Source organism: Monodelphis domestica, chromosome 1, assembly GCF_027887165.1.
Source record: "Monodelphis domestica isolate mMonDom1 chromosome 1, mMonDom1.pri, whole genome shotgun sequence".
Taxonomy (NCBI): domain Eukaryota; kingdom Metazoa; phylum Chordata; class Mammalia; order Didelphimorphia; family Didelphidae; genus Monodelphis; species Monodelphis domestica.
In genome coordinates, this window is record NC_077227.1 from 203,345,644 (window position 1) to 203,372,897 (window position 27,254).

At 40.8% G+C, this 27,254-nt stretch overlaps 1 protein-coding gene across 3 annotated transcripts in view; it reads right to left on the reverse strand.

Moving 5' to 3' along the window:
- PPP1R14D (protein phosphatase 1 regulatory inhibitor subunit 14D) overlaps positions 1 to 27,254 on the reverse strand; it is a 61,373-nt gene that overhangs the window by 2,676 nt on the left and 31,443 nt on the right. Inside the window, exons 3-6 of one of the 3 annotated variants that reach the window (XM_056810282.1) lie at positions 18,149 to 18,259; positions 13,722 to 13,910; positions 8,452 to 8,555; positions 7,350 to 7,647 (exon numbers count right to left, since the gene is read on the reverse strand). In XM_056810282.1, the coding sequence (XP_056666260.1) occupies positions 7,350 to 7,613 (264 nt within the window). In that variant the 5' untranslated portion in view covers positions 7,614 to 7,647; positions 8,452 to 8,555; positions 13,722 to 13,910; positions 18,149 to 18,259. Of the gene's footprint in view, positions 1 to 7,349; positions 8,556 to 13,721; positions 13,911 to 18,148; positions 18,260 to 27,254 lie in introns of all 3 variants that reach the window. The other 2 variants (XM_056810280.1, XM_056810281.1) reach the window with 2 other exon arrangements.

Here is a 27,254-nt window from a genome sequence, read left to right on the forward strand (position 1 = left end):
TGGATTTGTACCCCAAAGAGATAATAAGGAAAAATACATGTACAAGAGTATTCATAGCTGTGCTCTTTGTGGTGGCAAAAAATTGGAAAATGAGGGGATGCCCATCAATTGGGGAATGGCTGAACAAATTGTGGTATATGTTGGTGATGGAATACTATTGTGCTCAAAGGAATAATAAAGTGGAGGAATTCCATGGAGACTGGAACAACCTCCAGGAAGTAATACAGAGTGAGAAGAGCAGAACCAGGAAAACATCGTACACAGACACTGATACACTGTGGCACAATCGAATGTAATGGACTTCTCCATTAGTGTCAATGTAGCTATCCTGAACAACCCGGAGGGACTTATGAGAAAGAAGTCTATTCACATTTGGAGGAAGAACTGTGGGAGTAGAAACACAGAAGAAAAACAACCGCTTGATCACATGGTGTGGGGATATGATTGGGGATATAGACTCTAAATGATCACCTCAGTGCAAACATCAACAGCATGGAAATAGGTTCTGATCAAGGACACATGTAAAGCCCAGTGGAATTGTGCATCGGCTTCGGGAAGGGGGGAGGAGGGAAGGGAAGGAAATAATGTGATTATTGTAATTAAGGAATAATGTTCTAAATTGACTAAATAAATTAACCCAATAATAATAATAATAAATCATCCATGTCCACACTGAAATCTGACATGACCAAGGAAACAAAGGTTCCAGTAGATCATTGTGAGCAAATGCCCTGCATCGGTCTAACTCGACCTGACTGATCAGCATAATGTAAGACCTTAATTAAGGATCTCCAAGCAACAAGTCCAGGTGATCCAGCTTCCCAGCTACATGGGGCAAGGTTCAAACAATGCGGTAAATTCCATGTGCAGTCCCCATGATGGAAGAGTTTTCTAACAAGACAGAAATCAAACCCGACCCATAATTGAACTGAAATGGAACTGAGCTAGATCCAGAATTGAGTCACAAAACGGAGTCAGTGAGGTTCACTCAGTTCCCACACTATGATCTTTCCCCCAAATTTGGAACCTTTGCTCAGCTCCTGTATTCCCTCTCCTACCCTCAGTGACACTCTTAGACTTCTATCTTTGGCCATCCAGAAAGAAGTCAGAAGATCTGAGTTCAAAGTCCACCCCTGATACTACCTGTGTAACTCTGAATTCACAGGTTATAGCTTCTCTGGGCCTCAGTTTCCTCCTCTATAAAATGAAGTTGCTAGACATCCTAGATTCCCCAAGATTCCAGATTTTTTTTAAACCTTTACCTTCTGTCTTAGAATCAATACTAAATATAGGTTCTAAGGCAGAGGAGTGGTAAGGGTTAAGTGACTTGCCCAGGGTCATATTTTTTTCCTTTCCAGCTTTAAATCTAGGATGCTATGAACTCTAATCCATGTTCACAGCCAGAAGCCAAGTTTATGTTTTGTTTCAGTTCGACAGAAGTCTTGGGGGTTGTGGGGCTCTCATCTTTTTAAAAATGTTTTATTCTGGAATGTTTTGCCATATCTTTCTTCAGTTCATTTTATAGAAGAGTAAACTGAGACAAACAGGATTAAGTGGGGTCTCTGCTCTTGTTCTGCCGAGAACTCTGGTACGAATCTGCTTTCATATCCTTCTAAACTGTTAGGGACTAAACTGTTTGGGAGATGGATAGAGTCCAGATCTAGAAAGAGGCAGAAGAACCAGAACACCTGCCAGAAGGAGAGAGACCAGTCCTGGGTGCCATAAAATCAATCAGGTAGGTAAAATGGGAAGTTATTTTTAAGTAGTGAGAAAAGGGCCTGGGAGTATTGGATCAATCAATAAAGCCACCTATTATATATGATGTATTATGGATTCAACAAAAAAGGGTTGGGATCTAGGACAAGGCCAATAGATCTAAGGTAAAAGGTTCTAGGTTCAAATTCTGCTTCTATAAATTGTATAATTTGTGAGCCTTGACTATCTGATCAAACTGAGCCTCTGTCTTCTCATCTATAAAGTAAGAGGGTTGGGCAAGATGGCCCCCAAACCCCTTCCAGCTCTCGATCTATGAGCTGACCCTCCAGATTTCAACAAGCTAATCTGGCAGGTGGAGGAGGAACTGGAACACTCATGGGAGTAGAGGGTGGATGGACCAGGTTACTGGAAAGACCTTGACCTCTCTCCTTAGTGACCAGCTGGCGGGGATTTCCCTCAGCTACAATCCTTCCTCTTCCTGCTGAAATGACTGAGATTGGGAGCCAAGCCAACTCTTGGCACTTTGGCCAGTTGCCACAGTAACCTGGTGTCAGATTCCGGACAGTGCTCAGGAGTGGTATTCTAGCATACCTGGGTGTTTTTCTCTTGGCTGAGGCTTTGTGACTTACAGTTCTGTTTTGTTTTTCTCATGCTTGGTAAAATGCAATCCTTTAGTAAATATTTTATTTTGAAACAGGAGGACTAACTCATATGCCCAAGATTCGGGAATTTTGATCCAAGCATATGAGTTTGAAATGGGGGGAAAAAAGATTTTTAAGAGCTAGGAAAAAAAGAGAGAGACAGAGAAAGACAAAGAATGAAGAGAGGGAGAGACAGAGAAGAAGGAAAGGGAGACAAAGAAATAGGAGAGGAAGAGACAGAGAGACAAAGACACAGAAAGGGAAGGAGAGAGACAAAGAAGAGAGGGAGAGACAGAGAAACAGAAAGTCACAGAGGAGAGGGAGAGACAGAGAAGAAAGAGAGGGAGAGAGACAGACTAGAGGGAGAGAGAGACAGAGGAGAGAGAGAGAGAGAGAGAGAGAGAGAGAGAGAGAGAGAGAGAGAGAGAGAGAGAGAGAGAGAGAGAGAGAGAGAGAGAGAGGGAGAAACAGAAACAGAAAGGATGCAGAAAGAGGAGAGGGAGAGACAGAAAAATAGGAGAGGAAGAGACAGAGAGACAACGAAGTGGAAAGAGAAACAGAGACAGAGAAAGATAAAGATACAGAAAGGGAAGGAGAGAGTCAGAGAGAGAGAGAAGAGAGGGAGAGACAAAGACAACAGAGAAAAACACAGAAAGAGGAGAGGAAGAGAAACACATAGAGAAGGAGAGATGGAGGTGAAGGAAAGAGACAAATAGGAGAGGGAGAGAGAAACAGAGAGATAGAGAAAGACACAGAAAGAGGAAAGGGAGAGACAGAAAAGGAGAGGAAAAAGAAAGAAAAGAGAAACAGAGACAGAAAAATACAGAGAGAGAAAGAGGAAGAAATAGAAAGGAGAGGCAGAGAAAAACAGAAATAGAGAAACAACGAAACAGAAAGAGAGAGGAGGGAGAGGCAGAGAAAGATAGAGAGAGAATGAGAGGGATAGACAGAGAAACAGAGAGACAGAGAAGGAGAAAGGGAGAGAGAAGAAAAAGAGAAGGAGAGGGAGAGAAGTTTTAATGATCCCCTACAGTCTCTAGAATAAAATAAAACTCCTCAATCTGGCATTTAAAGTCCTTCACAATCTGCCTCCAGATGTGCTTTCTAGACCAATCAATCATTCCCCAACATCCACTCTACATTTCATCCAAACTGACCCATTTGTTGCTCCACATACATGACATGAGGCAGCTAGAAGGCTCAGTGGATAAAGCACTGGGCCTGGAGTCAGGAAGATCTGAGATCAAAACTGACTTTAAACAGTACCAGTGTGACCCTGGGCAAGTCACTTAACCTTTAATATGCTAGAGAAAGAAATGGCAAACCACTCCAAGATCTTTGCCAAGAAAACCCCGTGGACAGAATGGAGTGAACAACAATGTGCCTGGGAGGAAAGTGATGCCTTTGTCAATAAACAGGTAAATTAGAGAAAGAGAAGGGTTTCAGAGTAAAGAAAATGACTTCAGTTTGAGATATGCTGAGTGGGTGTGACAAGGAGTTCCAAATGTCTAGCAGGCAGTCAAAGATTCAAGACTGGCCATCACCAGGAAGGTTAAAGTAGATTTGAGAATCATGAGCATAGAGATGATAATTGAATTCCAGGGGACAGGTAAGATCAGAATCTCTAACTTCCCAGAAAACACAGCACTGGGAGCTGCTCCTGAAGGAGGCCTTTCCTGATTATCCTATTAACTAGTGCTCTCTCCCTAGAATTATCTTCTATTTGGATCCATTTTGCATGTCCTTGGCTAAGTATATGTTGATTTCTCTCTTAGTATAAGTTCCTTGAGGGTAGGGGGGACCACTTCATTTTTGTCCTCCTCCCCCCGCCACCCCAGGTGCCTAGCACAGTGCCTGTGGTGGGCCCAAAGGACAGGTTTGGTAGATGCTAGTTGAATTGAATTCAACCCCAAATACTATCTCTGTCAGACTGTTCATAAAAAAACAAGGTTGTGCTGGAAGCCATTGAACCAGAAAGATGAGATGCTGCAAAAACCAAACTTAGTCTCAAGGAAGAAGCAAGGGAAGACATTTGCCCTAATTCCTCTGAAGAGGTGGGGTCCATGGGTGTGGAACACTGCATATAAATCAGATTTTGTGTGTGAATTTTCTTCCCTCTTCTCCTATTAAAAAACTTCTTTGTTGTTAAAAAAAAAAACCTATAGCTTTGGGTGTGGGGATCCATGGGCATATGTAGGTGATATAATTTTAAAACCTATCAATAAAATCTGTTAAAAAATAACATTGCTAAAACCATTATTCCTTTGGGAAGGGAAAAAGGTTGGAGCTGCCAGGAAAAAGAGAATGAATGAGGGCAGAGAGACAGGTCAGAAGACGGGAAGTCCAAGGACATTTATTTGAACCCAGTCCTGGCTGAGTGACAAATGCCCTTACCAGGAAGCAAAGGGCCAGGAAGAAGAGATTCATATTTATTAAGTACCTACTATGTGCAACTAGATAACAGAGTGGACAGAGTGCCTGGCCTGGAATCAGGAAGACTAATCTTTCTGAGTTCAAATGTGTGCTGAGACACTTCCTAGCTGTGTGACTCTGAGCAAGTCACTTCATCCTGGTTGCCTCAGTTTCCTCATCTGTCAAATGAGAAGGAAATGGTAAACCACTCCAGTATTTCTGCCAAGAAAATCCCTAGCCTCAGACACTTCCTAGCTGGGTGACACTGAATAAGTCCCTTCACCCTCTTTGCCTCAATTTCTTCATCTTTCAAATGAGAAGGAAATAGCAAACCATTCCAGTGTCTCTGCCAAGAAAATCTCAAATGGGGTCACAAAGAGTCAGAGAGACCTGAAATGACTTAACAATGTGCCCAGCTGTGCTAACCAATTTACAAATAATACCTCATTTGAACCTCACAGCAACTCTGTAGAGTAGCTGTTATTATTCTCCTCATTTTACAGATAAGGAAACTGAGGCAAGTAGCAGTTAAGTGACTTGCCTGACATCTTCAGAGCTAGTAAGTATCTAAGGCTGGATGTGAACTTCATATCTCTTGAGTCGAGGCCTTATGCTATAGCTTCTGAAAAGCCAAAGAAGGACCAGAAAGCCCAGGTTAGAAAACTAGCATGAATTCTGCTCTCCAACACCCTCTCTTGGGGTCATGTGTATGAAATTAAATTAAGATCTATACTGCTTTATGCTTTTCAAAGCACTTTTGTGTGCTAGGTGGCTCAGTGTATAAAAAACCAAACCTTCAAGTGTGAGATCCTGGGTTCAAATTTGACCTCAGGTACTTCCTAGCTGTGTGACCCTGGGCAAGTCACTTAACCCTTACTGCTCTTCTGACTTAGAACCAATATTTAGTTTTGATTCTAAGACAGAAGGTAAGGGAAAAAAACAAACAATCCAACAAAAACATCTTTATGTTCGTCAAAATTACAGGTACCTCAATCCCTAGAATATAAAAATTTGGAAGGAACTTCTGAGATTATTTTATCTGTTGACATATTGTCTTTCAGTTCTTTTACTTGTGTCCAACTCTTCATCTGGGGTTTTCTGGGCAAAGATTCTAGAGTGGTTTGCCATTTATTTCCTTCTCCACATCAATTGACAGATAAGGAAACTGAGGCAACACGATGAAGTGACTTGCCCAGGTTGCATAGCTAGAAGTATCTGAGTCCAGATTTGAACCCTGGAAGAGGAGTCCTCCTGATTCTAAGCCTGGGGCTCTCTCCACTGGGCTGCCTAGCTGCCTCTCACTTGTTATCTTCCCCATGGACAGTAAGGATGCTGAGGGCATTCATTTCTGAATCCCCAGATCCCCAGGACCTAGCACCAGGCCTGGCATAGACAAGTCACTTCATCAATGCTCATTAATTGATTGATTTGCTCATGAGTTGATTGATCTGGTTTAATCCTCTGATTTTATGGATGAGGAAAACAAGCCGAAGAAGAATGAAGGGATCCACCTGATGCCTCCCATCATGGTAGTAGCAGAGTAGATGAAAATAATCAACCTTTTTTAGGTTTCTTTTTAAAAGAGATTTTTCTTGAAGTCTTTTTTTTTAACATGTCCCAGATCTCCTTCCTGTACTCCTCACCACAGAGTAAACATTTAATGATTATTCATTGAATTGAATTCAATTAGGAAGGCAGGTGACATCCTTATTTTACAGCTGGGGAAACTAAGACCCAGAAAGATCTTGCTCAAGATCCTGGAGCAAGCTAGAGGAAGAAAGAGGTGGTAGAGGAAGACTTAAGAGTTTTAATCTAGCCTCCTTTACTAGCTGTGTGTCACTTCTCAGCCTCAGTTTTCCCAGTTATAAAGTGGAATTATAACACCTGCCTCACGTTGTTGTGAGGATCAAAAGGGAGAGCATCAATGGGGTATCCCAAAAGTCTTAATGCAAAGCTATTAAAACTTCACTAAGGGGGCAACTGGGTGGCTCAGTGGATGGAAAGCCAGGCCTAGAGATGGAAGGTCCTGAATTCAAATCTGACCTCAGACACTTCCCAGCTGTGTGACCCTGGGCAAGTCACTTAACCCCCATTGCCTAGCCCTTACCACTCTTCTGCCTTGGAACCAATACATGGTATTGACTCTAAGATGGAAGGTACAGGTTATAGAAAAAAAAACTTCACTAAGATTTTTGGGAGAACCCGTATAAAATGCTTTACAAATTTTAAAACACTTTCTAAATGCTATCTGTTATTATTAGAGCTGGAACTAGAACTCTCGTCTCTTGATTCACTCTTATTATTCCTACCTCTTCCTGGGACTCTTTTCATCATTCCAAATTGCTGAGAACATTTTTCCCCCTGAAGAGTAGCCCCAATGAACCTTTGATGCAAGGGGCAAAGACTAAGTCCCATTTTGCAAAAGAGAAAGCTCTCATATCATTGTTTTCCCGTCCCTCCGGCCAATTGCCTCCCCTTCTGGATCACCAGCTCCTTTGCCTACCTCCTCCTTTCTGTCCCTTCAGTCATCCCTTTCGGCTGCCCCCTTCTCCCAGCCTTCCCAAAATTCCCTTTGCCCACCTGGTACAGCTCCTGTAGCTGGGCATCCACCCACTCCTCCGTCTCCAGCCACGTCTGCAGCTGCCCTCGGTCATACTTCACTGTCAACCGGCTTGGTCTTCGGGCCTTCCCTGGACCTGGGGCTTTGGAAGAATCCAGCTGGGGCTTTGAGTGCCCCTCCACGGAGGTGCTCCTCTGAATGACAGAAGCCCACTGGACCTGCTTACTTTGGTTCTCGGGGCCCCTGCTAGGCACCGAGTCACAGGGAGGCCTTGAGGAAAGCATGGATGTCCAGGCCTTGGCAAGGAGTTGGGGAAAACTGCTCGAGGACAGACAGAGACAGTAGCCAGGGAGGGCAGAAGGAAGAGACAGATGAGCTCTTGGGTGCTGGGAGGGGCCAAGGAACAAAGATCCACGGAGTTTTCCGGGGGAGCTCCAAATGCCAGCCTCCTAGGACCTATCCTCCAATAGGGCTGTTTCAGAGATTAGTTTATTGTGCCAGGATATAAAGGAAAATAATAACGGAGGGTTCAAAGAACAAGCAGGCTCAGGGCTCGGGGAGGAGCAAGGTCCCAGATTGGCAGCATGTGGAGCAACATGGCCTCTGAGCAGGGGTTCTAGACTCCACCCAATGGGGCTAACACTGAGCCAGGGCTGGCTGATGGAGTAAGGAAGGGGCTTGGGGCTGAGTCCAGGGATCTGAGTCAAGAGCAAACTAAATTTTTTCCCTTCAACAAAAGCTTATTCAATGCATTTTATTTTCTTTTATCTTAAAACCCTTTACCTTCCATCTTAGAATCAATACTGTATATTGGTTCCAAGGCAGAAGAGTAGTAAGGGCTAGGCAATGGGGGTCAAGTGACTTGCCCAGGGTCACACAGCTGGGAAGTTTCTGAGGTCAAATTTGAACCCAGGACCTCCCATCTCTAAGCCTGGCTCTCCAACCACTGAGCCACCCAGCTGCCCCTATTTAATGTATTTTATGATCCTGAGAGGCAATGTGCTATAGTGGATAGAGGCATCCAAGTTAGGATGATCTGGATTCAAATTCTCCTTCTGACATGAGGACTCTGTGACCTTGGTTAAGTGATTTAACCTCTTGAAAACTCTCCCATCTCCCAACCTGGCACTGTATCCACTGTGCTACATCGCTGTCCTGATGGTTATATTCTTGATCTTGCCATCACCAATAAAGGCACCAATCACCATGTTCATGAACTCCGAAATCTGCAGGAGGAGGGAGGAAAAAAGGGAGGAAAACAATTTGGATATGTAACTTTGGAAATCTTATGTGGAAATTTGTTATTTCATGTAATTGTTTAAAAAGTAAATTAAAAAATAAACGCATGTAAAAAAAGATTTCCAAAATCTACTTATCTGACCATGAAAACTGGCTTTTCACTTCTCTGTCGTCCCTTACCCAACCCTACTCTTTGTCCAAAGTAGGAGCCCCAGTTCTTTGACCTTTTGGTTCTCTCCCAGGCCATCTCCCCTATACTAGCCACTCTCTCCTCTTTTCCCCTGGGCAAACCAGTTTAACTCTACACTGTCCTCCTCTCTTGAATTCCTAGCAGCCTTATCATACCAACAATTAGGCTAAGCCAAACCTGAGCTGGCATCGTTTCCACCATTTTCTTCCTTTGCTTCTAGACCAGTGCTGCTGAATGAAAATAGGGCACATCATGAAACCATTCTGATTGGGTCCACACAATTTTATTACATGACCTCAGCTGGGCTGTCAGAATTACTAGGGGATGCTTCTATACCTGCCTTATCAAATCACTATCCCTCTCTCCACAGTGGCTCTTCCAACCCTTTTTATCTGACCTCCATCCTCCCCTGACTCCCTCTCCATTCACCCTCTTAAGCTGACAACTTTGTTTCATATTTTACAGAAAAAAATAGAGGCCACTCTAAATGAGCTCCCTCTTTCCCCCTTCTTCATCTTGATGCCTTTTGCTATAATCTCCTCCTTGACCCCATCTCACATACTCCTTACCAATAATTCCTCTTTCCATTCAATTGATCCCATTCTTTCTGTCTCCTCCAACAAATTGCTCCTGTCATCTCCACTCTATCACTTTTTTTTAAAACCCTTACCTCCAACTTAGAATCAATACTATGTGTTAGTTCCAAGGCAGAAGAGTGTTAAGGGCTAGGCAATGGGGGTTAAGTGACTTGCCCAAGGTCACACAGCTATGAAGTAGCTGCAGACAGATTTGAACCCAGGACCTCTTATCAGTCTCTCAGTCTACTGAGCTGCTCCTGAGTCCTAAACTCAGTATGTCCAAAGCAGAATATGTTATTTTTACCTCTAAACCCTCTCCTCCAAAGTATGGTCATTTTAATAAAATAGATTTCCAAGCATTCCTGAAGAAAAGTCCAGAACTAAATAGAAATTATATCCAAATACAAAACTCAAGAGAAGCATAAAAAGGTAAATAAGAAAGAGAAAAAATGTAAGGGCTTCAATAAAGTTAAATGGTTTATATTCCTGTATGGAAGGATGATATCTGTGACTCTTAAAAATTCTTATCATTATCATAGTAGTTAGTAGAAGTATAACAGACAGAAGGTATGGTAGAAAGCTGTTTAGGATATGTAAAAAAAAACAACAAACAAACAACAACTAGGGGGAAAAAAGAGGACTGGACTAAGTGAAAGGGGAAGAGAGAAATAAAATGGGATAAATTATATCATATAAAGAGGCGTGGGGCAAGGGGAATACTATTACAGTGGAGGGGAGCATTAGGGTGGTGATGGGTAATCCTCAAACCTCACTCTCATTGGAATTGGTTCAGAGAGGGAAGAACAGCCAGATTCACTGGGGCACAGAATCCTATCTTATCATATACAGCAATAGAAGGGGAATAAGAAAGAGGATGGTGGGGAAGGAAGTAATATAAGGGAAGGAGAAGTTGTGGGGGGGTGATTAAAAGTAAGCCCTCTCCCCCAACCTTCCCTGTTAAAGTAGGAGACATCACCATCTTCCCAGCCCCTCAGACTAGGATCCTAGGAGTCATTCTCCTCTCTTTGCTATCTCTCGCTTTCTATATCCATTCTATTACCAAGGGCTATAGATTTCACCCTTATAACATCTCTTGAATATGTAGACGAGTGATGGTGAACCTCCTGGGTCCTCCTTACCCTAGACAGGGGAGGGAGGAAGAGCTCCCATTGGGCTGCAGGGCAGAGGGGCAGGTGATGAGAGGCACACATGGAGAAGATGAAGAGAGTGGTTCCAGCACTCCACTCCCCACCAGTTCTGCGTCTCTCTAGCTATTTACCAAGCTATGAGCTATGTTCCCCTCAAACCTAGCTCCTCTCCAACCTCACCTTAGGAATCACTTTTGCCACAGACTCGGGCTGCCGTCTGTGCTGTACCCTCATGCATCATGAGAGCCCTTCCCTGCCCAGCACCTTACTCCAGACAGTGGGAGGAAGAAGCACCCCATTGGGCTGTGGGGCAGAGGAACAGAGGAATATCCTCAGGTGTATGGAGACAGGAAGGGGAACAGCTCCACCCAGAGTCCCTTTGGCTTTCTAGTAATGATCTCTGGTCAGCAATTGCAGGTGTGCCCACAAAGAGGGCTTTGTGCGCCCTTTCTGGCACCTGTGCCATAGGTTCACCATCACAAATATGGATCCTTCTCTCTTGTTAACACTACCACCACTCTGATATAGGCTCTCATCACCACACCTCAGGACCATTTCAATAGCTAGCTGATGGATCTTCTACAAGTCTCTCCCCACTCCACTTGCCACTAAAGTGATTTCCTAAAGGGCAGGTCTGATTGTCACCCCCACTACTCAGTAAACTCCAGTGGTTCCCTCCTATCACCTCCAGGATCAAATACAAGATCCTTCCCTTGGTGTACAAATCCCTTCATAACGTATCCCTCTCTTACCTTTACTAGTCTTCTTACCACTTACTACCTGTCAAATACTCTTTGATACAGTGACATTGTTCTGGGCATTTTCTCTAGCTAGCTCCCATGCCTGAAATACTCTTCCTCCTCATCGCTACCTCCTGGCTTTCCCAACTTCCTTTAAGTGCCAATTCAATTCCTATCTTCTGCAGGAAGCCTATCCCAATTCCTCTTAATTCTAGTGCCCTTCTTCTGTTAATTATTTCCTATTCATTCTGTATATCCCTTATTTGTATATATTTGTTTATTTTCTCCTCCATTAGATTATAAGCTCCTAGAAGGCCTCTTTTTGTAAATCCAGTGCTTAGCTTAGTGGCTAGCACATATAAGCATCTAATAAATGCTTGTTTCTTGATTGACATTTGAATTGCTTATACCAATAAAATCATTGGTCTAATTCTTGTCCTATGAGGTTATAGATTCTATACAATTTATTGAGAACCTACCATGTTCAAGGTGTTGATCTGGGCACCAACAATACAAAGGTGAAATACTTGACAATTTTATCCCTCAAGGGACTTACAATCTCATCAGTAAAACTGAAACCTAGAATGTTAATTTTTTTAATTTTAATTAGTTTTATTTATTTAATTAATTTAGAATATTTGTCCATGGTTACAAGATTCATGTTCTTCCCCTCCCCTCCTCCCACCCCCCCCATAGCCAATGAGTAATTCCACTGGGTTTTACATATATCATTGTTCAAGACCTATTTCTATATTATTAATATTTGCACTAGGTCATTGTTTAGAGTCTACATCCCCAATCATATCCCCATTGAACCATGTGATCAAGGAAATGTTTTTCTGTGTTTCTACTCCCACAGTTCTTCCTCTGGATGTGGATAGAGTTCTTTCTCATAAGTCCCTCAGAATTGTCCTGGATCATTGCATTGCTGCTAGTAGAGAAGTCTATTACATTTGATTGTGCCACAGTGTATCAGTCTCTGTGTACAATGTTCTCCTGGTTCTGCTCCTTTCACTGTGCATAACTTCCTGGAGGTCATTCCAGTTCACATGGAATTCCTCCAGTTTGTTATAGAATGTTAAATGTTCTGAAGTCATTTAGCCCAACACCCTCCCTGCCTGCCCTTTGAAAAGAAAAATAGATGAGGACACTAAGGCCCCCAAAAGGTAAACAGAATTGCAAAATGAACTAAACCTGGTCACAAAATGTGATTAGAATGTTTTCTGGTCCTGGGTACTTTCTGCTCTCTGGAATTATTTAAGGGGCAACAAGGTAAATAAAGAGTCAGGCCTAGAGATGGGAAGTCCTGGGTTCAAATCTGGCTTCAGATGCTTCCTAGCTGTGTGATCCTGGGCAAGTCACTTAACTCCAATTTCCTAGCCCTTACCATACTTCTGCTTTGGGACAAAACAATTCTAAGGCAAAAGGTAAGGGTTTAAAAAAAAAGAAAAAGAAACCTTTATAGTCCAAGTAGGAAAGAAAGAGAAAAGCACTTATTAAGTGCCTTGTGCTATGTTGAGTGCTTTACAAATATTATCTTATTTGATCTTCACAATAACTCTGGGAAGTAGACACTATTGTGATTCCCATTTTATAGGTGAAGAAACTGAGGGGCACACAGCTAATAAATTTCTGAAATTGAATTTGAATTCAGGTCCTCTTAACTCTGGGACAACTAGGTAGTGTAGTAGCTAGAGTGCTGGCCAGGCCTGGACTCACAAACACTCATCTTCCAGGTAATCTGTCTACAGACACTTACTAGTTGTATGATCCTAAGTAAGTCATTTAACCCTGCTTGCCTCAGTTTCCTCATCTGTTAAATAAAGGCAATGGCAAATGATTCTAGTGTCTTTTGCCAAGAAAACCCCAAATGGGGTCAGGAAAAGTTGGACTAGACTGAAACAACTGACTAATAAACAATATGACTCAACTAGTGATGGCTACTTTAGGCAGCTAATGGTACAGTGGCTAGAGAGCTTGCCCTAGAGTTGGGAAATTGTTTTTCATTTTTGTGATTTTTGTGTTGATTCCCATCTTGTATTTTTTTGTTCTTTTAAAAATTTCATTTTCTCAATTACACATAATAACAATTTTATGCATGAGTTTTCAGAAATTATGAGATCTAAATTGTCTTTCTTCCTCCCTTCCCTCCCTCTCTTGGAAATGGCAAGGAATTTGATTTGGACTATCCATGAATTCATACAAAACATACTTCCATATTGGAATATTCATCTAAAACCAAAACCCCCAAATAAAAGCATAAATAAACAAATGTGAGAAATAGTCAGCTTTGGTCTGCTTCCAATTGAGCCCATATTTAAAAAGGACGAGTTCGTTGCTGAGTATTTGCTCTCTGCATACCTGATACTCGGGATATAGAACATTGCATTGTAGTTCCCCTTTAAACCCTCAACAACTATTTTCAGACTTCTTTGAGGCAGTGTGGAAAGAGAAGAGCCATGACTTTAGAATCAAGGGATCTTAGTTCAGTTCCTACCTCTGACAGCTGAGTGACCTTGGGCAAGTCACAACTTCCTAGACTTCAGTTTTCTCATCAGGAAATTGAGGGGGTTGGTCTACGTTAAGTCCAGGAGAGGCAATTTTTTAGGTTCAGTCCTTTGATAGTGAAGAAGTGCCCCAAGCTGTATTTTCTGAGGCTTGACTCTCTTTTTACCAAACATCAGTTCTACAATGGACACATATAGCAAATAGCAAATAAACTCATTTATCCAAGCCAACGGAAATCAGAGAAGGTCTACAAATAAAAATATACCAGAGAATACAGAGTGAATGAACTCTAGGGGAGAAATAATGCAACCAAGAGAATCCCAGAGCTCTCCCAAAGGAGAAATTCCCTGAAGTCTCTGATCTAGAGTAAACTGGAAATAGCGAGTGATATGAGGGAGAATTTGGGCTGCTCTACATGTCAGTCTCTTCCTAGAGTCTGTCTTCCCCTTTCAGGGCCCTGATGAGAATCTGGAACCATGTGTCTTCTCTCTTAAAGCCTGAAGTCAGAAGACCAGGATCTTTCTTCTCCCAAGCTCTTACTGACTCCCCTCCTCCCACAGGCACAGAACATTAAGTTATCAATCTCCACCAATGAGGACTGTGTTATTCAACTGGATTAAACCAATGGATTACATTGCATGCGGTCTCCAAGATCCCCACCAGCTTTAAAATCTAAGATCCTGGGCCAGAGAGGTTGCATAATGGATAGAGCATGATGGGCTGGGTGTTTGGGAAAACTTGGGTTCAAATTGAGACATATATGCTTCCTAGCTTTGTGTGACCCTGGGCAAAACGAAAACAAAACTTAACTCCAATTGTCTAGTCCTTACCAGTCTTGGGTCTTAGAACTGATTGATTCTGAGACAGAAAGTAAAGTATTTTCAAGATAAATAAATAAGTTACATAAAATCTCAGATTCTGAAAGAACAAGTGAGGGCTACCCTGAAAATTACAAAGACCTGGATTCAAATCCTGCCTCTGTTACTTACTAGTTGTGTGACCTGGAGCAACAATATCTCTGAACCCTTGCTTCCTCACCCATAAAATGGAGAGAATAATGAATACCTGGAGAACCTTGATCACAAGGTTGTTGGAAGACTTGTATCAGATAATGTAGTACTTGGCAAACTTTTAAGTGTTGTATATTAGTTATTCTTATTTTTATTTGTAGGTATATGGTGCTGGAATCCAGCATTGCTTAACCTAAATTGTCTTCAACTTGAAATCTATTATCAATAAAGACCTTATTTAATTCACATCAGCATTTGGGAGCTTAATTGACAACCATTTAATGAGTTTACTTCATAGATTTGAGCAGAGCACTGGACCTGTCACGGATCTAGATAGATAGATAGAACATGGTTGAAAAATATAATGAGTTTCCTTTTAAGTATTCATTGCCTCAATATAGGTATCCTTTCCACATCCCAACTTCCCCCTTATGGTTTTGATATATTGCAGGTCAGCACATGAAATTAAATGGAAATTGAGGGGGGCAAGTTTTGCAGAAGCCACAAATGACAGGTGAAGGCCAACAGATGACACAGAAAAGGTTTAGAAACTCAGAAATGCATAAAATATAGTATATATATATATATATGCATATATATATATATAGTATAGTATATATATAGTAGTATAGTATATATAGTACCTATGTTTTATTTTCTAATCCCACAAATATATACAATTTCTTTTTTAAGTTAAAATAAATAAAAATTAAAGTTTGTGAAGAGAAAACAAAAGTCAAAAAAATTTACATGAATTTTCCATAACCCTTGAGATATGGAAGGGATACCTATCTAACTCTCCAAGAGATCAAAACCTATGCATGAATTCTGATTTGGAGGTTGATTCTTTTCCCTCTTTCTCCCTCTTTCATTCCACTGTTATGTTTCATTTTTAGTGTGCACCATTAGTAAGATTTAAAGCACCTTTAAAAATCGATACTGTAAAGTTCAGGCTGCTCAGTTTTCTCCCTTCTGGTTTTGAGAATGTTAGACTTAGGAAAACAAACAAATAATGCTTTTTTTCCAAACCAAGAAAGCTTTGGCATAGAGCCCACAGTGCTACAGTAGAAATACTCTTTTGTTTTCCTGGATCTCTTACTGGTCTAATTGTTCTTCAATTTCACTTCCTGGATCACTATTCATAACCTCCACCACCACCATTATCACAGATATTTTATTCTTAGTTATCTAAGGGCCATCTTTATGTATATGAAATCTATGGGACATTAGCCTCCACATGAAGCCTTTTGGCTATGTGGCTGAAGTGCTACTTCCTTTAAGACCATGGAAAAATAGTATGTCACTGTACTAATTATCCAGCAAGGGAGTGCAATATTGTCCACCAGGTGGCATTCTACTTGAGCCATCAGCCCCATCTTGTAAATTACTTCAGACAAGGACAGGCTAGCACTTTCATAAGAGGCCATGGCATCCTACAGGTCAGCAGAGGGTGTAAAAATCTAGGATACTCCATCATTGCCAAGCCCATTTGGAACAGAAGAACTAAAAACCTTGGATTAAACCTTTCAAGGGGCAGGTCTGAACATAATCTAGGAAATGAAATATGTATTGCTAAAAACAAAACTACAACAACCAAATACCTAAATAATAATAATAATAATAATATAATACATAATATTTATATAGCACTTTAAGATTTTTGTTTTATCCTCATAACCACTGAGGGAGATAGGGGCTACTGTTTTCCCTACTTTTTTTTAAACCCTTATCTTTCAACTTAGAATCAATATTGTGTAATAGCTCCAAGGGGAAAAAAAGCAGTAAGGAGCCAGGCAATGAGAATTAAGCGATTTGCCCAAGAACACACAGGCAGAAAGTAATTGAGGCTAGAGTTGAGCCTAGGGCCTCTAGTCTCTAGGCCTGGCCCTCTATCCATCAAGTCACCTAGCTGCCCCCAAATCCCCATTTTTTTGGATGGAAAAACTGAGGCAAATAGGGGTTAAATAATTTGCTTATGATCACACAACTAGTAAGTGACAAATATTTGAACTCTGGTCTTCTTGACTCCAAGGCCAGATCTCTATCTATTATGCCACCTAGCTATCTCTAAAATGACTAAAATTTGAAATTTTATGAAAACATATATGCTATGAAAACACATCACAGAGTTCTCATTGCTCTTAAGGACTCTTCTTTCTTAATTTGTATTCCTTTGCATTCATAGATTCAAAGATTTAGTTTGTTGTGATCATATAGAATACGGCGAAAAATGAAATTAAACTAAACACTAAACATTAAACTAAATATGGAGACATTCATCCTCAACTGCCTCTTTTCCCCTTTCTGAATTGTCCTCGTAATTCTCCAGGTGTAGCTGGAGGGGATCCTGACTGTAGACATTCTTTGTCCACAAAAGAAGAATAAAGAGAAGGTGTATTTATTATCTACTCAAGATTATAGACTAAAAACAAAGCAAAGCAGGAAAGATGGTAAACACCTTCCACTCCCCAATGCAGAATCAAGTACTAACTAGAAAATCAACTCCTCTAGCTCACCAGCCCACAGAGAAAAAACTGGTGTCTGGCAGTCTCAGTAGCTTTAGTCCTTTCTTCCTCATGACTCCCAGGACTCTCCTCACCCCATCAGTGATGATGATGATGATGATGATGATGATGGGTGTGGGGGGATGGCAGCAGTGACAGCATTTAAACACTACTTTAAAGTTTACAAATACTTTGAATGTGTTTTCTCATCGGATCTTTGCAACAACCCTGTGAGATATTGTGACCATTTTACTGAGGTAAGGACAAGTGATTTTTTTTCAGTACCACATAGGATTTAAACTCAGATTGGGACTTCTCCCAGTCCTTAGTTACTTCAAATTGCTGCTAAGGACTCAAAAGCTCTTCTCATGGTACCTCGGCTTCTGGCTGTGGTTCTCATGTCTCTCCATGTGTTTCCCAAGTCCCCTTCTGCTCCCATCCCTCTCCTTGAAGTCTGAATCAGGGAGCAGCAAAAGAAAGGCAGGAAGCAAAAAGACACAGACACAGCAGCATTCAGTTACCCCATCTCAGTCAGATGACCCTGTGGATAGTGCACTGGGTCTGGAGTGCAAATATGCCCTAAGTCACTTACTAGCTGTGTGTCCCTAGACAGGGGACTTAATTTCTGTTTGCCATCTTCATGAGTTCAAATCTGACCTCGGACACGTCATTTAACTGTTTGCCTCAGTTCCTCATCTATCAAATGAGCTGGAGAAGGAAATGGCTAACCACTCCAGGGTCTTTGCCGAGAAAACCCCAAATGGTCAGAAAGGACTGAAAGGACCCAACTACAAAGATAGGAGTAAGGTTGCAGATGATCTCCCCAGCTCCATTTTCCAATGGGACAAACAGGATAAGAGTCAGAAAGTATACAGACGTCTCTGCTCCCCGAGGAGACTTACCAGGAAGCGGATGAACAAACAGACACTGTCTTGGCCCAAGTCCGGGAATCATGGGGATCACTTTGATTTCTCTAACTCCACCCCTTGGCCATCAACCCCACTTGCTTTGCCCTGCTGAGACAGAAAGGGGAGGGATGAGCCAGTACAAAGTACACAAAAGCCATGGAAAGAATCACATGCAAGTGGTTGTGACAAGGTGAGGAGAGTAATCTCTTCTCCTGCCCCTTTTCCACCCAGGCATCTCTTGTTTGATCTGCTCCTATACATTAGCTATCTACCTTCCAGAACAGGAGAGGGCAGTCTGATGCCAGGCTGTGGAACCAGAGCTGGATCTGAAGTCTGAGGACCTGAGAGTGAATCCTACGTCTACCATTTTCTACCTGTGGAGTAAGTCACTTAATCTGTTGGGGCCTCAGTTTCCCCTGATCTGCAAAAAGGATTAGGCTAACTGATCTCTAAGGTTATATAAGGCCATATCTATATCTATATCTATATATTTTAAAATAGGAAATATATATACACACATACATATATATACATAAGTATATGTATATATAAATAATATACATATCCCCTTAAAATATATATAAAAACATATTCCATTTAAAAATATATAAACATGTATGTGGGTATGAATAAAATTTAAATATATAATATATATTTATCCTATTTAAATGTGTGCATATGTATAAATTATATATCCCATTAAATATATGTATATATAATATATCCTATTTAAATATGTACATATATAAATTACAGATCCCATTAAAATATATATCCCATTTAAAATATACAAATATATCTGCATATATATAAATGTTTATATATCTCATTAAAATATATGTATACATAATACATAGATATCTATTTAAGTATGTATATATTATATATATTTTATATATCACTTAAAATATGTAATACATATAACCCATTTAAATATGTGCATATATAAATTCTATATCTCATAAAATATATGAAAACATATTCAATTAAAATATATCTGTATTTATAAATTTTTATATTCATCCCATTTAACTAATATATAATATATCCCATTTAAAATATATAAATACATATATGTGTGTATGTATATATATATTTCCTATTTTAAAAATAAGCCCCAACGAGTATGGATTGAAGGAGGAATATGAAAAGACACTTCACCCCACCCATTTGCAGAAGCAGGGATATGCTGGTAAAAGTTTAACAACCAGCTCTCCAGGGGGAAAATGTACTTCTTTCACATACTTTTAAATTTAATCTGCATTACTAACATTTTCTCCTTCATTTTCTGAAGTCTGGGAAATCATCAAAACTAGAAATCAAGGACTAATTTGTAGGCTTGTCAATTTCCAGATGCAGATGCACCAAAAACGTAGCAGTCTATTCATGAGCTGGTTCAAACTGCCTTTAATATACTCTTGAGCGAGATATTCACATTGATGTACATTACACTTATTTTCAGACTTTTTCAATATATCATTTAATTATGCCAATTTACTATTTGTTATAAGGGATAGCTTTCTTGGAAGGGCAAATAGGAAGTGTCTGAGGCCACATTTGAACTCAGGTCTTCATTACTTGAAGGATATTGGCAAATACTGTGATGATGTAAGAAAACAAGGCATTCATAAAAACTTCATTTTTTTTTAAATGAGACCCCATATATAGAGAGTAGGGGGTTGGTTAGGCTCCCCTCACTAGTGAAGTACTGATATGTGGGTGTCCTGGTTATAGGAAATTTTCTACCTCCATACTGAGGCAACCTTTGCCCAGACTCTCCCCAGCTTAGCGTTTAAAATGTAAAATCATTCACATATAATGTTTCCTATGTGATGTGATCACATAATTGACTCATTCTGTTCCCACCCAGAACTCCTAAAAGATCTCCAAATACAACTTTTACCTTATTTCCCATTAAGATTCTGATCTCCTTCTAATTCCTTGTGACCAAGAGGAAAGCACTCATATTATAGGTGAGAGTGCAGTTGCTGTATAAAATTGAATTAAATGGATAGAATATTAAAACTCAGCTCAAGAACTGGGACAACAATGAATACCGTAATGACAACATCATAAATAATGCTGAAAGACTTAAGAACTCGGTTGAATGCAATGATCACCCATGATTCCAGAGGATCCATGACGAAGCAGACTATCCACCCTTTGACAGAGACATATTTTTACCTAGCCAAAATGGAAATTCATTTTGTTTGGCTGTACATATTTCTTCATATTTCTGGCTTTGTTTTTTTTCCCTCTTCCTCTTCTGCTTGCTCATTCAAAAATAAAAACCTGGAATTCACATAAAAGGTTCCGCTATCTTTATTACCAGGAATAGGAGTTGTCTCCTTTATGAGTCCAAGTCACAGTTTCTCCACCCTATACTGATTGGTCTGAGGGAACTGCAGTCATCTGAGTCCAACTACTTTCCCTTGAGATAGCTAGATAGTACTAGTAGAAGAGTGTTGGGGCTTGGAATCATGAAGACCTAAGTTCAAATCTGACCCCAGACACTTACTGACTATGTGACCCTGGGCAAAAGTCTAAAAAAGTCTAAAAAAAAAACAGTTGACACTGTTTGCCTCAGTTTCCTCATCTGTAAATTCAGCTGGTGAAGAAAATGGCAAATCACTCCAGTATCTTTGCCAAGAAAAACCCAAATGGGCTCCCAGAAGAGTCATAACCAAAAGAATAATAAACATTCCCCCTAAGTAATCACTCTACTTGCAATTAAGGTCTCAAAGAGAAAGGAAAGGAATTGACCTAATGTCCCACAAACTCACACTGTAATTCCTTAATATAGAAGAGATATTTTTCTATCCAGGCAGCATTTGTAGTCTGCTAACTCGAACTGAGTGTTATCCATTAATTAGGGTTCTAGGCAATTCAACTCCCACCTTCTCTCCTGACTGGTCTCAAAATGTGCTAGACCACAGGGAAATGCCAGACTGCAAAAGAAAGACCAGTTTCCTATAGAAGCTAAGAAATCAAAGCCTCATACTATAGTTAAGCTCTATTATATATGTGCTTGTGTAGAGGGAGAGTCTGGGATTAGTTCAGGAGTTGGATGAATTTTCAATGTGAGCATTTACACCTAGGAAATAGGCAGAGACAGGTAAGCTCTGCAAGTTTATGTTATTGTTTTGTTGATTGTCCAGATTTAGGAAAGTGGTGGAGAAATGTAAATATGAATATGACCACTGTAGTTTTGGTTGTTTGTTTGTTTTTTTGGAGAGCCAGTTGTTAAACACTTGCTAGTATGCCTCTGGAGAGAGTTCAGTAAACAAGAATGATGAGTTCTTTGTTCTGAAAATAAAAAAGAAAAGAAAAGAGGTCTTTGAAGCTATTAAGAAGCCACATTCAAGGATCCTTGAGATTTTACTGTACCTCCTATCTAGTTTGTACTTTGCTCTTTCTTTCTCTAGATAAACAACTCTATCTTGATTTATAACCTTTTACACGTAGACACTAACCAAAAATAACCATTTTTATAGTCTTGAGAATGTATTGGAACAACTAGTTCACATCTGCTCAGCAATCTCCTTGACCACAGTGTCTATACATTGATCTGGAAGAACACTCTCTTTGAAGTTGCATGGAATATAATAGTAAATGTGATCCTAATAGAAGTGATCTTAGGAGACACTACACAGAGGATTATTTTTCTTCAATTACTTGCTTCCTCTGTTTTTTTTTGGGGGGGGGGTAATTTTTATATACATTTCCAAATTCTCTCCTTTTCTCCACGCCCTCTCCAACTCATTGAGAAGAAATATGATGCTCCTTTTACATCCTCAAATACTTTTTCTTCCAGCCAAATGTGCCTGGATGCTGTCCCCCCTTTCATGGCACTTCGTTTGTTGTCTCTACTATGCCCAGGTGTTTCCCTGGGTCTGGAATGCTCTCTCTTCTCACCTCTGCCTGGTGGAATACCCACAGCTTCTTTCAGAAGGCATTCATTGCCTAATGCTGCCCAACTGTCAATGCCCTCTTTCCCCTGAAACGCCTAGTGTTCCTTTGTGTATGTTTTGTAATGACTCATGTGTATTGTATAATTAAAAGGAGCTATCCCAAAGAGCAATCTGGCTCTGTCTGGATAGAAATACGGTATGCATTAGCCTGGAGGGATGAGCTAATTCTTAGTCCTCGTGACTGGAAGGGTCCATTGAAGATGATTGGTGACTGAGCCAGGTAGAGAGCTACTCCTTTAAGAGACTTTTAAAGCTATAGAAAGGGGCAGCTAAGTCACTCAGTGGATAGAGAGCCAGACCTGGAGACAGGAAGTCCTGGGTTCAAATGTGGCCTTGGACACTTCCTAGCTGGGTGACCCTGGGCAAGTCACTTAACCCCAGTTGCTTAGCCCTTACTGCTCTGCTGCTTTGGAATCAATATTTAGTACTGATTCTAAGACCTGAAGGTAAGGGTTTAGAATAAACAGTTATAGAAAGGTTCCACCTCTCTCAATCAAACATGGTGTTTGGGGTTCTGCCACCTCTCCCTAGAACTTCTAGGGAGCTGTGGAAGCTTATATGCATGTGGTCTTAAGAAAGTATATTTGCCTTGGTGAGCCAAAAACTGGAACCTAAGTCTTTGGTGGCCTCTTCTGCTTTCTGTTTCTTTCCCTGAACATATGTTACTGAAACTATCCTTAGACATGGGGGGTTTCCAGCCTTGTCAACTACCACGTGTGTTCAAAATTCCTGGAATTGGTGCAAAGTACTCAGTGGGAGGTCCTTCTTACAACTTCTCCACTTCTCAGAGGAGGAAATCACCAAAGAGATTAAAGGAGTGTTGATCAAATATTATTAGATCCAAGATATCTATACATACATATGTAGATATGTTTTCATATCTATACATATATAAGTCTTGGAATTTTTTCAGCAACCCCAAAATTGTCTTTACCTCCCAAGAAAGTACCTGTGATGCATTAATATTATATGTTTTTAAGTATTTGTTAATATGTGCTTCATATTTTAAATTTTTTATTTGTGACAGAGAAAACACTGATCTCTACTTGATATCTATTTTGCATGTTAGATACCTTTTCTAGAAGGAATTTTGTTCATCTCTTTTAGAGGAGATCCATACTTGAGCTTTGTTGTAAAGATTTTCCAGGAACTCCAAGGTGAGGAGGGCAAAATGAGCTCCAGCGTTTGAGAAAAGCCTGTTCCCTTCTCTTTAGGGTCAGGTTCTCCCATCATTAAACTTGATCCTTGAACAGAGCACAGTAGGAGTCCCCTCTGTGTGAGAGGTAATATACTTTGACCCTACCCCAAGGGGACTTCCCAAGGGCAAAGACCATTTCTTTGGATCCCAGGAACTAGCACAGAACTTTACATTTAGGCCCCTCATAAGCATATCCTCTGCTCTTGGAACCCCTTTGATTGAAGGGCACATGGATGAGCTCCTCCCTGGACCTCTCTTTAAGGAGATTTCCCCCAGGCTAGTCATCTTTTCATTTTCTACAGACTGAAATCCAATAAACTTTTCTATCATGCCTCTAGTCCCATCCCCAGACCTCCATACATTTTCAGCTTCCTTTTAAATGTTATTTGCATATATACACATTGGCTTATAAGATATGATGAGAGATTACCTTACTTTTAAATATTTGAATCCCTAGTACTTACAACAGTGTTTGAGACAAGATTTTTGTTTGTCTTTTTTTTTAAACTTCATCTTCTGTCTTAGAATTGATATTAAGTATCAGTTCTAAGGCAGAAGAATGGTAAGGACTAGGCAACTGGGGTTAAGTGACTTGCCCAGGGTGACATAGCTAAGAAGAGTCCGAGGTCATATTTGAACCCAGATTCTCTCAACTCTAGGCCTGATGCTCTAGCCACTGTGGTACCTAGTTGCCCCCAACCTTTTTTTTTTTCAAAGAGGATCAATGACATCACTGGATGATGTCTAGACATGTTTGTGAATTAGATTTAAGTGAGTCAGAGTTACACAAAGTCATCACCCTCACTCTCTTTCAGAGTCATGGAAGACCAGTGTCAAGACTAAAATCAGGATGCCTGGCAATGGCCCCATGGCCCAGGATACAATAAATGCCCTTCTTTGATGTCTGACCAAGCTCTAGGCACTCCACAGCACCAGCTTCAGCTGACTTAATGGTTATTGGAACAAATTGTTCCCATCTTTCCATTCCACTGGGAGAAGTCTTCCCGGGTAAAAGCTCAGGTTAGACATCTTCCCCAAACTCACCAACAGGTCTGGGACCTATCAGTCACCCTCAACCCAGTTTAGTCCACCTGCCAAGGCTGTTTTAACTGGAAAAGTCTGAAGGTGGCCGATGCAAATGTTACAACTTCTTGGAGCCATAGGTGAGAGATGAGTGAAAGGTGGACACCAAGGATGAGCAGCTATGTAAAGGGCTCTTACTAGAAGAACTAGTCCTCCCTGAAAACCCCAAACACCTGCTGGGACAGGGTCAAAGGATATGAACAGGCAGCTCTCAGGAAAAAATCAAAACTGTCTACAGTCATATGAACAAATACTCCAAACTATTATTGAATAGAGACACAGTAGACTCTCTTTTTTAACTCTTACCTTCTGTCTTAGAATCAATACTGTGTATCAGTTCCAAGGCAGAAGAGTAGTAAGGGCTAGGCAATGGGGGTTAAATGACTTGCCGAGGATCACACAGCTAGGAAGTGTCTGAGGCCTATTTTGAACCCAGGACTCCCATCTCTGGTCCTGGCTCTCCATCCACTGAGCTATCCAGCTGCCCCCACAGTAGACTCAATTAATATTTCTTGACTCACTGACAGCTGTCTATTGAATTGGTTAGAATCGCTCCTGGTTATCTGGTAGAACTACTGCCAGATTCCTTTCCCCAAGATAACTAAAGATCCTCCCTTCCTTCGAGGTCCCACTCAGAAGCCACTTTAAAATATTGTTTTCCCTGACACAAGCCCTGGTGAAAATGCTCTTCAAATGTCTCTTAGCACCCTTCTCGCCTCTCCCTTACCCCTATCACATTCCACTTTGCATCATGGGTATTTGTACACGTGACCTATTTCCACCCCTACTCCCCTAAATTGGAAATCCCCCAAGGGCAAAACAATGCCATTCGTCAGTTTTTCCTCCAGTGCCCAATGCAACTACTCAAACACAATAGAGGATTAATAAAGGTTTATGAAATGGCATTTGTTCAATTCAATTGGCTTCCTATCAGAGCTGACCTTGAGGAGGAAGAAGGTTCTGGAAAAGTCTCCCTAACATATCCTGTCTCTTCCAGCTAAGGCTAACTGTCGCCGAAAGGGACAAGCCCTCTCAGTCCTTTTCTCCATTCTCAGATCCCTCCACCAGCCTAGATCCCTGATCTCAGGAGGAAGGTCTAAAGGGACCCAAACAGGTGCTATGAGCTCCAGTGAGTTAAGGGCTCTAAAGCACTAACCTACTATTTTCTGTTGCTCAGTCGTTTCCATCATGTCTGGCTCTTATTATTCTTACTGTTAGCCTACAGTCGCCAGCGCTTTGCTCGAGCTTTCTGCTGGCCTCACGCTGAGCTCAAACCGTGTTTATAGAGCAATACTCCAGCACAGTACTGGTAAATGGTTAACGGGACGGGGAGAGGGAGTTCTGCAATTACACTTTGAAGCTTAGCTTCCGTGGTAAAGACTCTGAAGTCTAGACGATCACCAAAACTACAAGGCAAGCCCTAATTCATAGTGAATGTTCACACTGCAATGTTAGCTGGCCCCAGCTAGCATAGGAATATTTGCCTTTTTCTAAGATTCAGGACCAACAAATAAGTGTCTAAAAGGGAGATTCTAGTGATTGTGACATTTGATTGAGACCAGTATTTTGAGGCTGGAGGTTTTCTCAGCCCTTCTGGCGGGTAACTGCAATGCTGACATTTGTTTTAGGTCTCTTCCTCTTTTTCTTTCCTGCCCCAATTTATTTGGAGGCCAGAGGGACATTTCAGAGAAGGCCATACCAACAGATGTAGGGATTCTCTTCTTAGTTCATTTCCTTTTTCTTTGAAATGAATCTGGCCTTAGACACTCACTAGCTGTATGACCCTGGGCAAGTCATTTAACTCTGTTTGCCTCAGTTTCCTCATCCATAAAATGATCTGGAAAAGGAAATGGCAAATCACTACAGGATTTTTGCCAAGAAAACCCCAAATGGAGTCATGAAGAGTCAAACAAAACTGAAATGATTGATACTACAAGAAGGAAAGAAATTGGTTCTAATAGAGGGAACGAAGCATAAAAATATATGGCATTGTGTACTAAGTGTTAGATTTGGAGGCAGGAAGACTTGGGTTCACATTACATCCCAGGCACCATCTCTGTAGCTCAGGGTAAATTATTTAAATTCTCTGAGCCTGAATTTCCTCATCTGTAAAATGGGGTAGTTCCTATAGCTTCTACCTCACAGAGTTGTTAAAAGGCTAAAATGAAATGATGCATGTAAAGTGTTTTGCAAACTTTAAAATTACATAAGATATCAGTTATTATTTCTCACTTTTGGAAGGTGAAATACAGGCAAGCAAGATAGTCTTGTAATTAACATTTAGAGTTTATTACATGCTTTTTTTTTTTAAAGCAAGGAATATGAAATGGAGATCCATGGCTCCATATGGAATCTTCTCATGTTCTGCTGTGGGGATGTTCTTTTGCGTGTATGTACTGAAGTTCATAATAATACTTTTTAAATGATTACACACATAGAGAAAACCAGCTGCTTATGTAGGCAAGGTGGCATCAGAAACCAAGGTAGACTGAGCTATCAATCACCCACTGAGCTAAGGGACCTATCGATCTCTCCTACAACTTGATGTACCCCAATTCCCTCTTCTGGGGGCACCTCTCCCCTATTCCAAGATAATGCTTGCTTCCTCTGGAAGGGATTGTTGGTGGTGTTGTGAACTGGCCCAGTCACTCTGAGAAAAATTTGAAACTATGCCCAGGTTATAAAGCTGTGCCTATCTTTTGGCTCAGCAATAAGATGACTAGGTCTATATGACAAAGAGATCAAAGGAAAAGGAAAAGAACCCGTTGGTACAAAAATATATATAGTAGCTCTTTTTGTGATGGCAAAGAATTGGAAATTATGGGGAAACCTATCAATTGGTAACGGC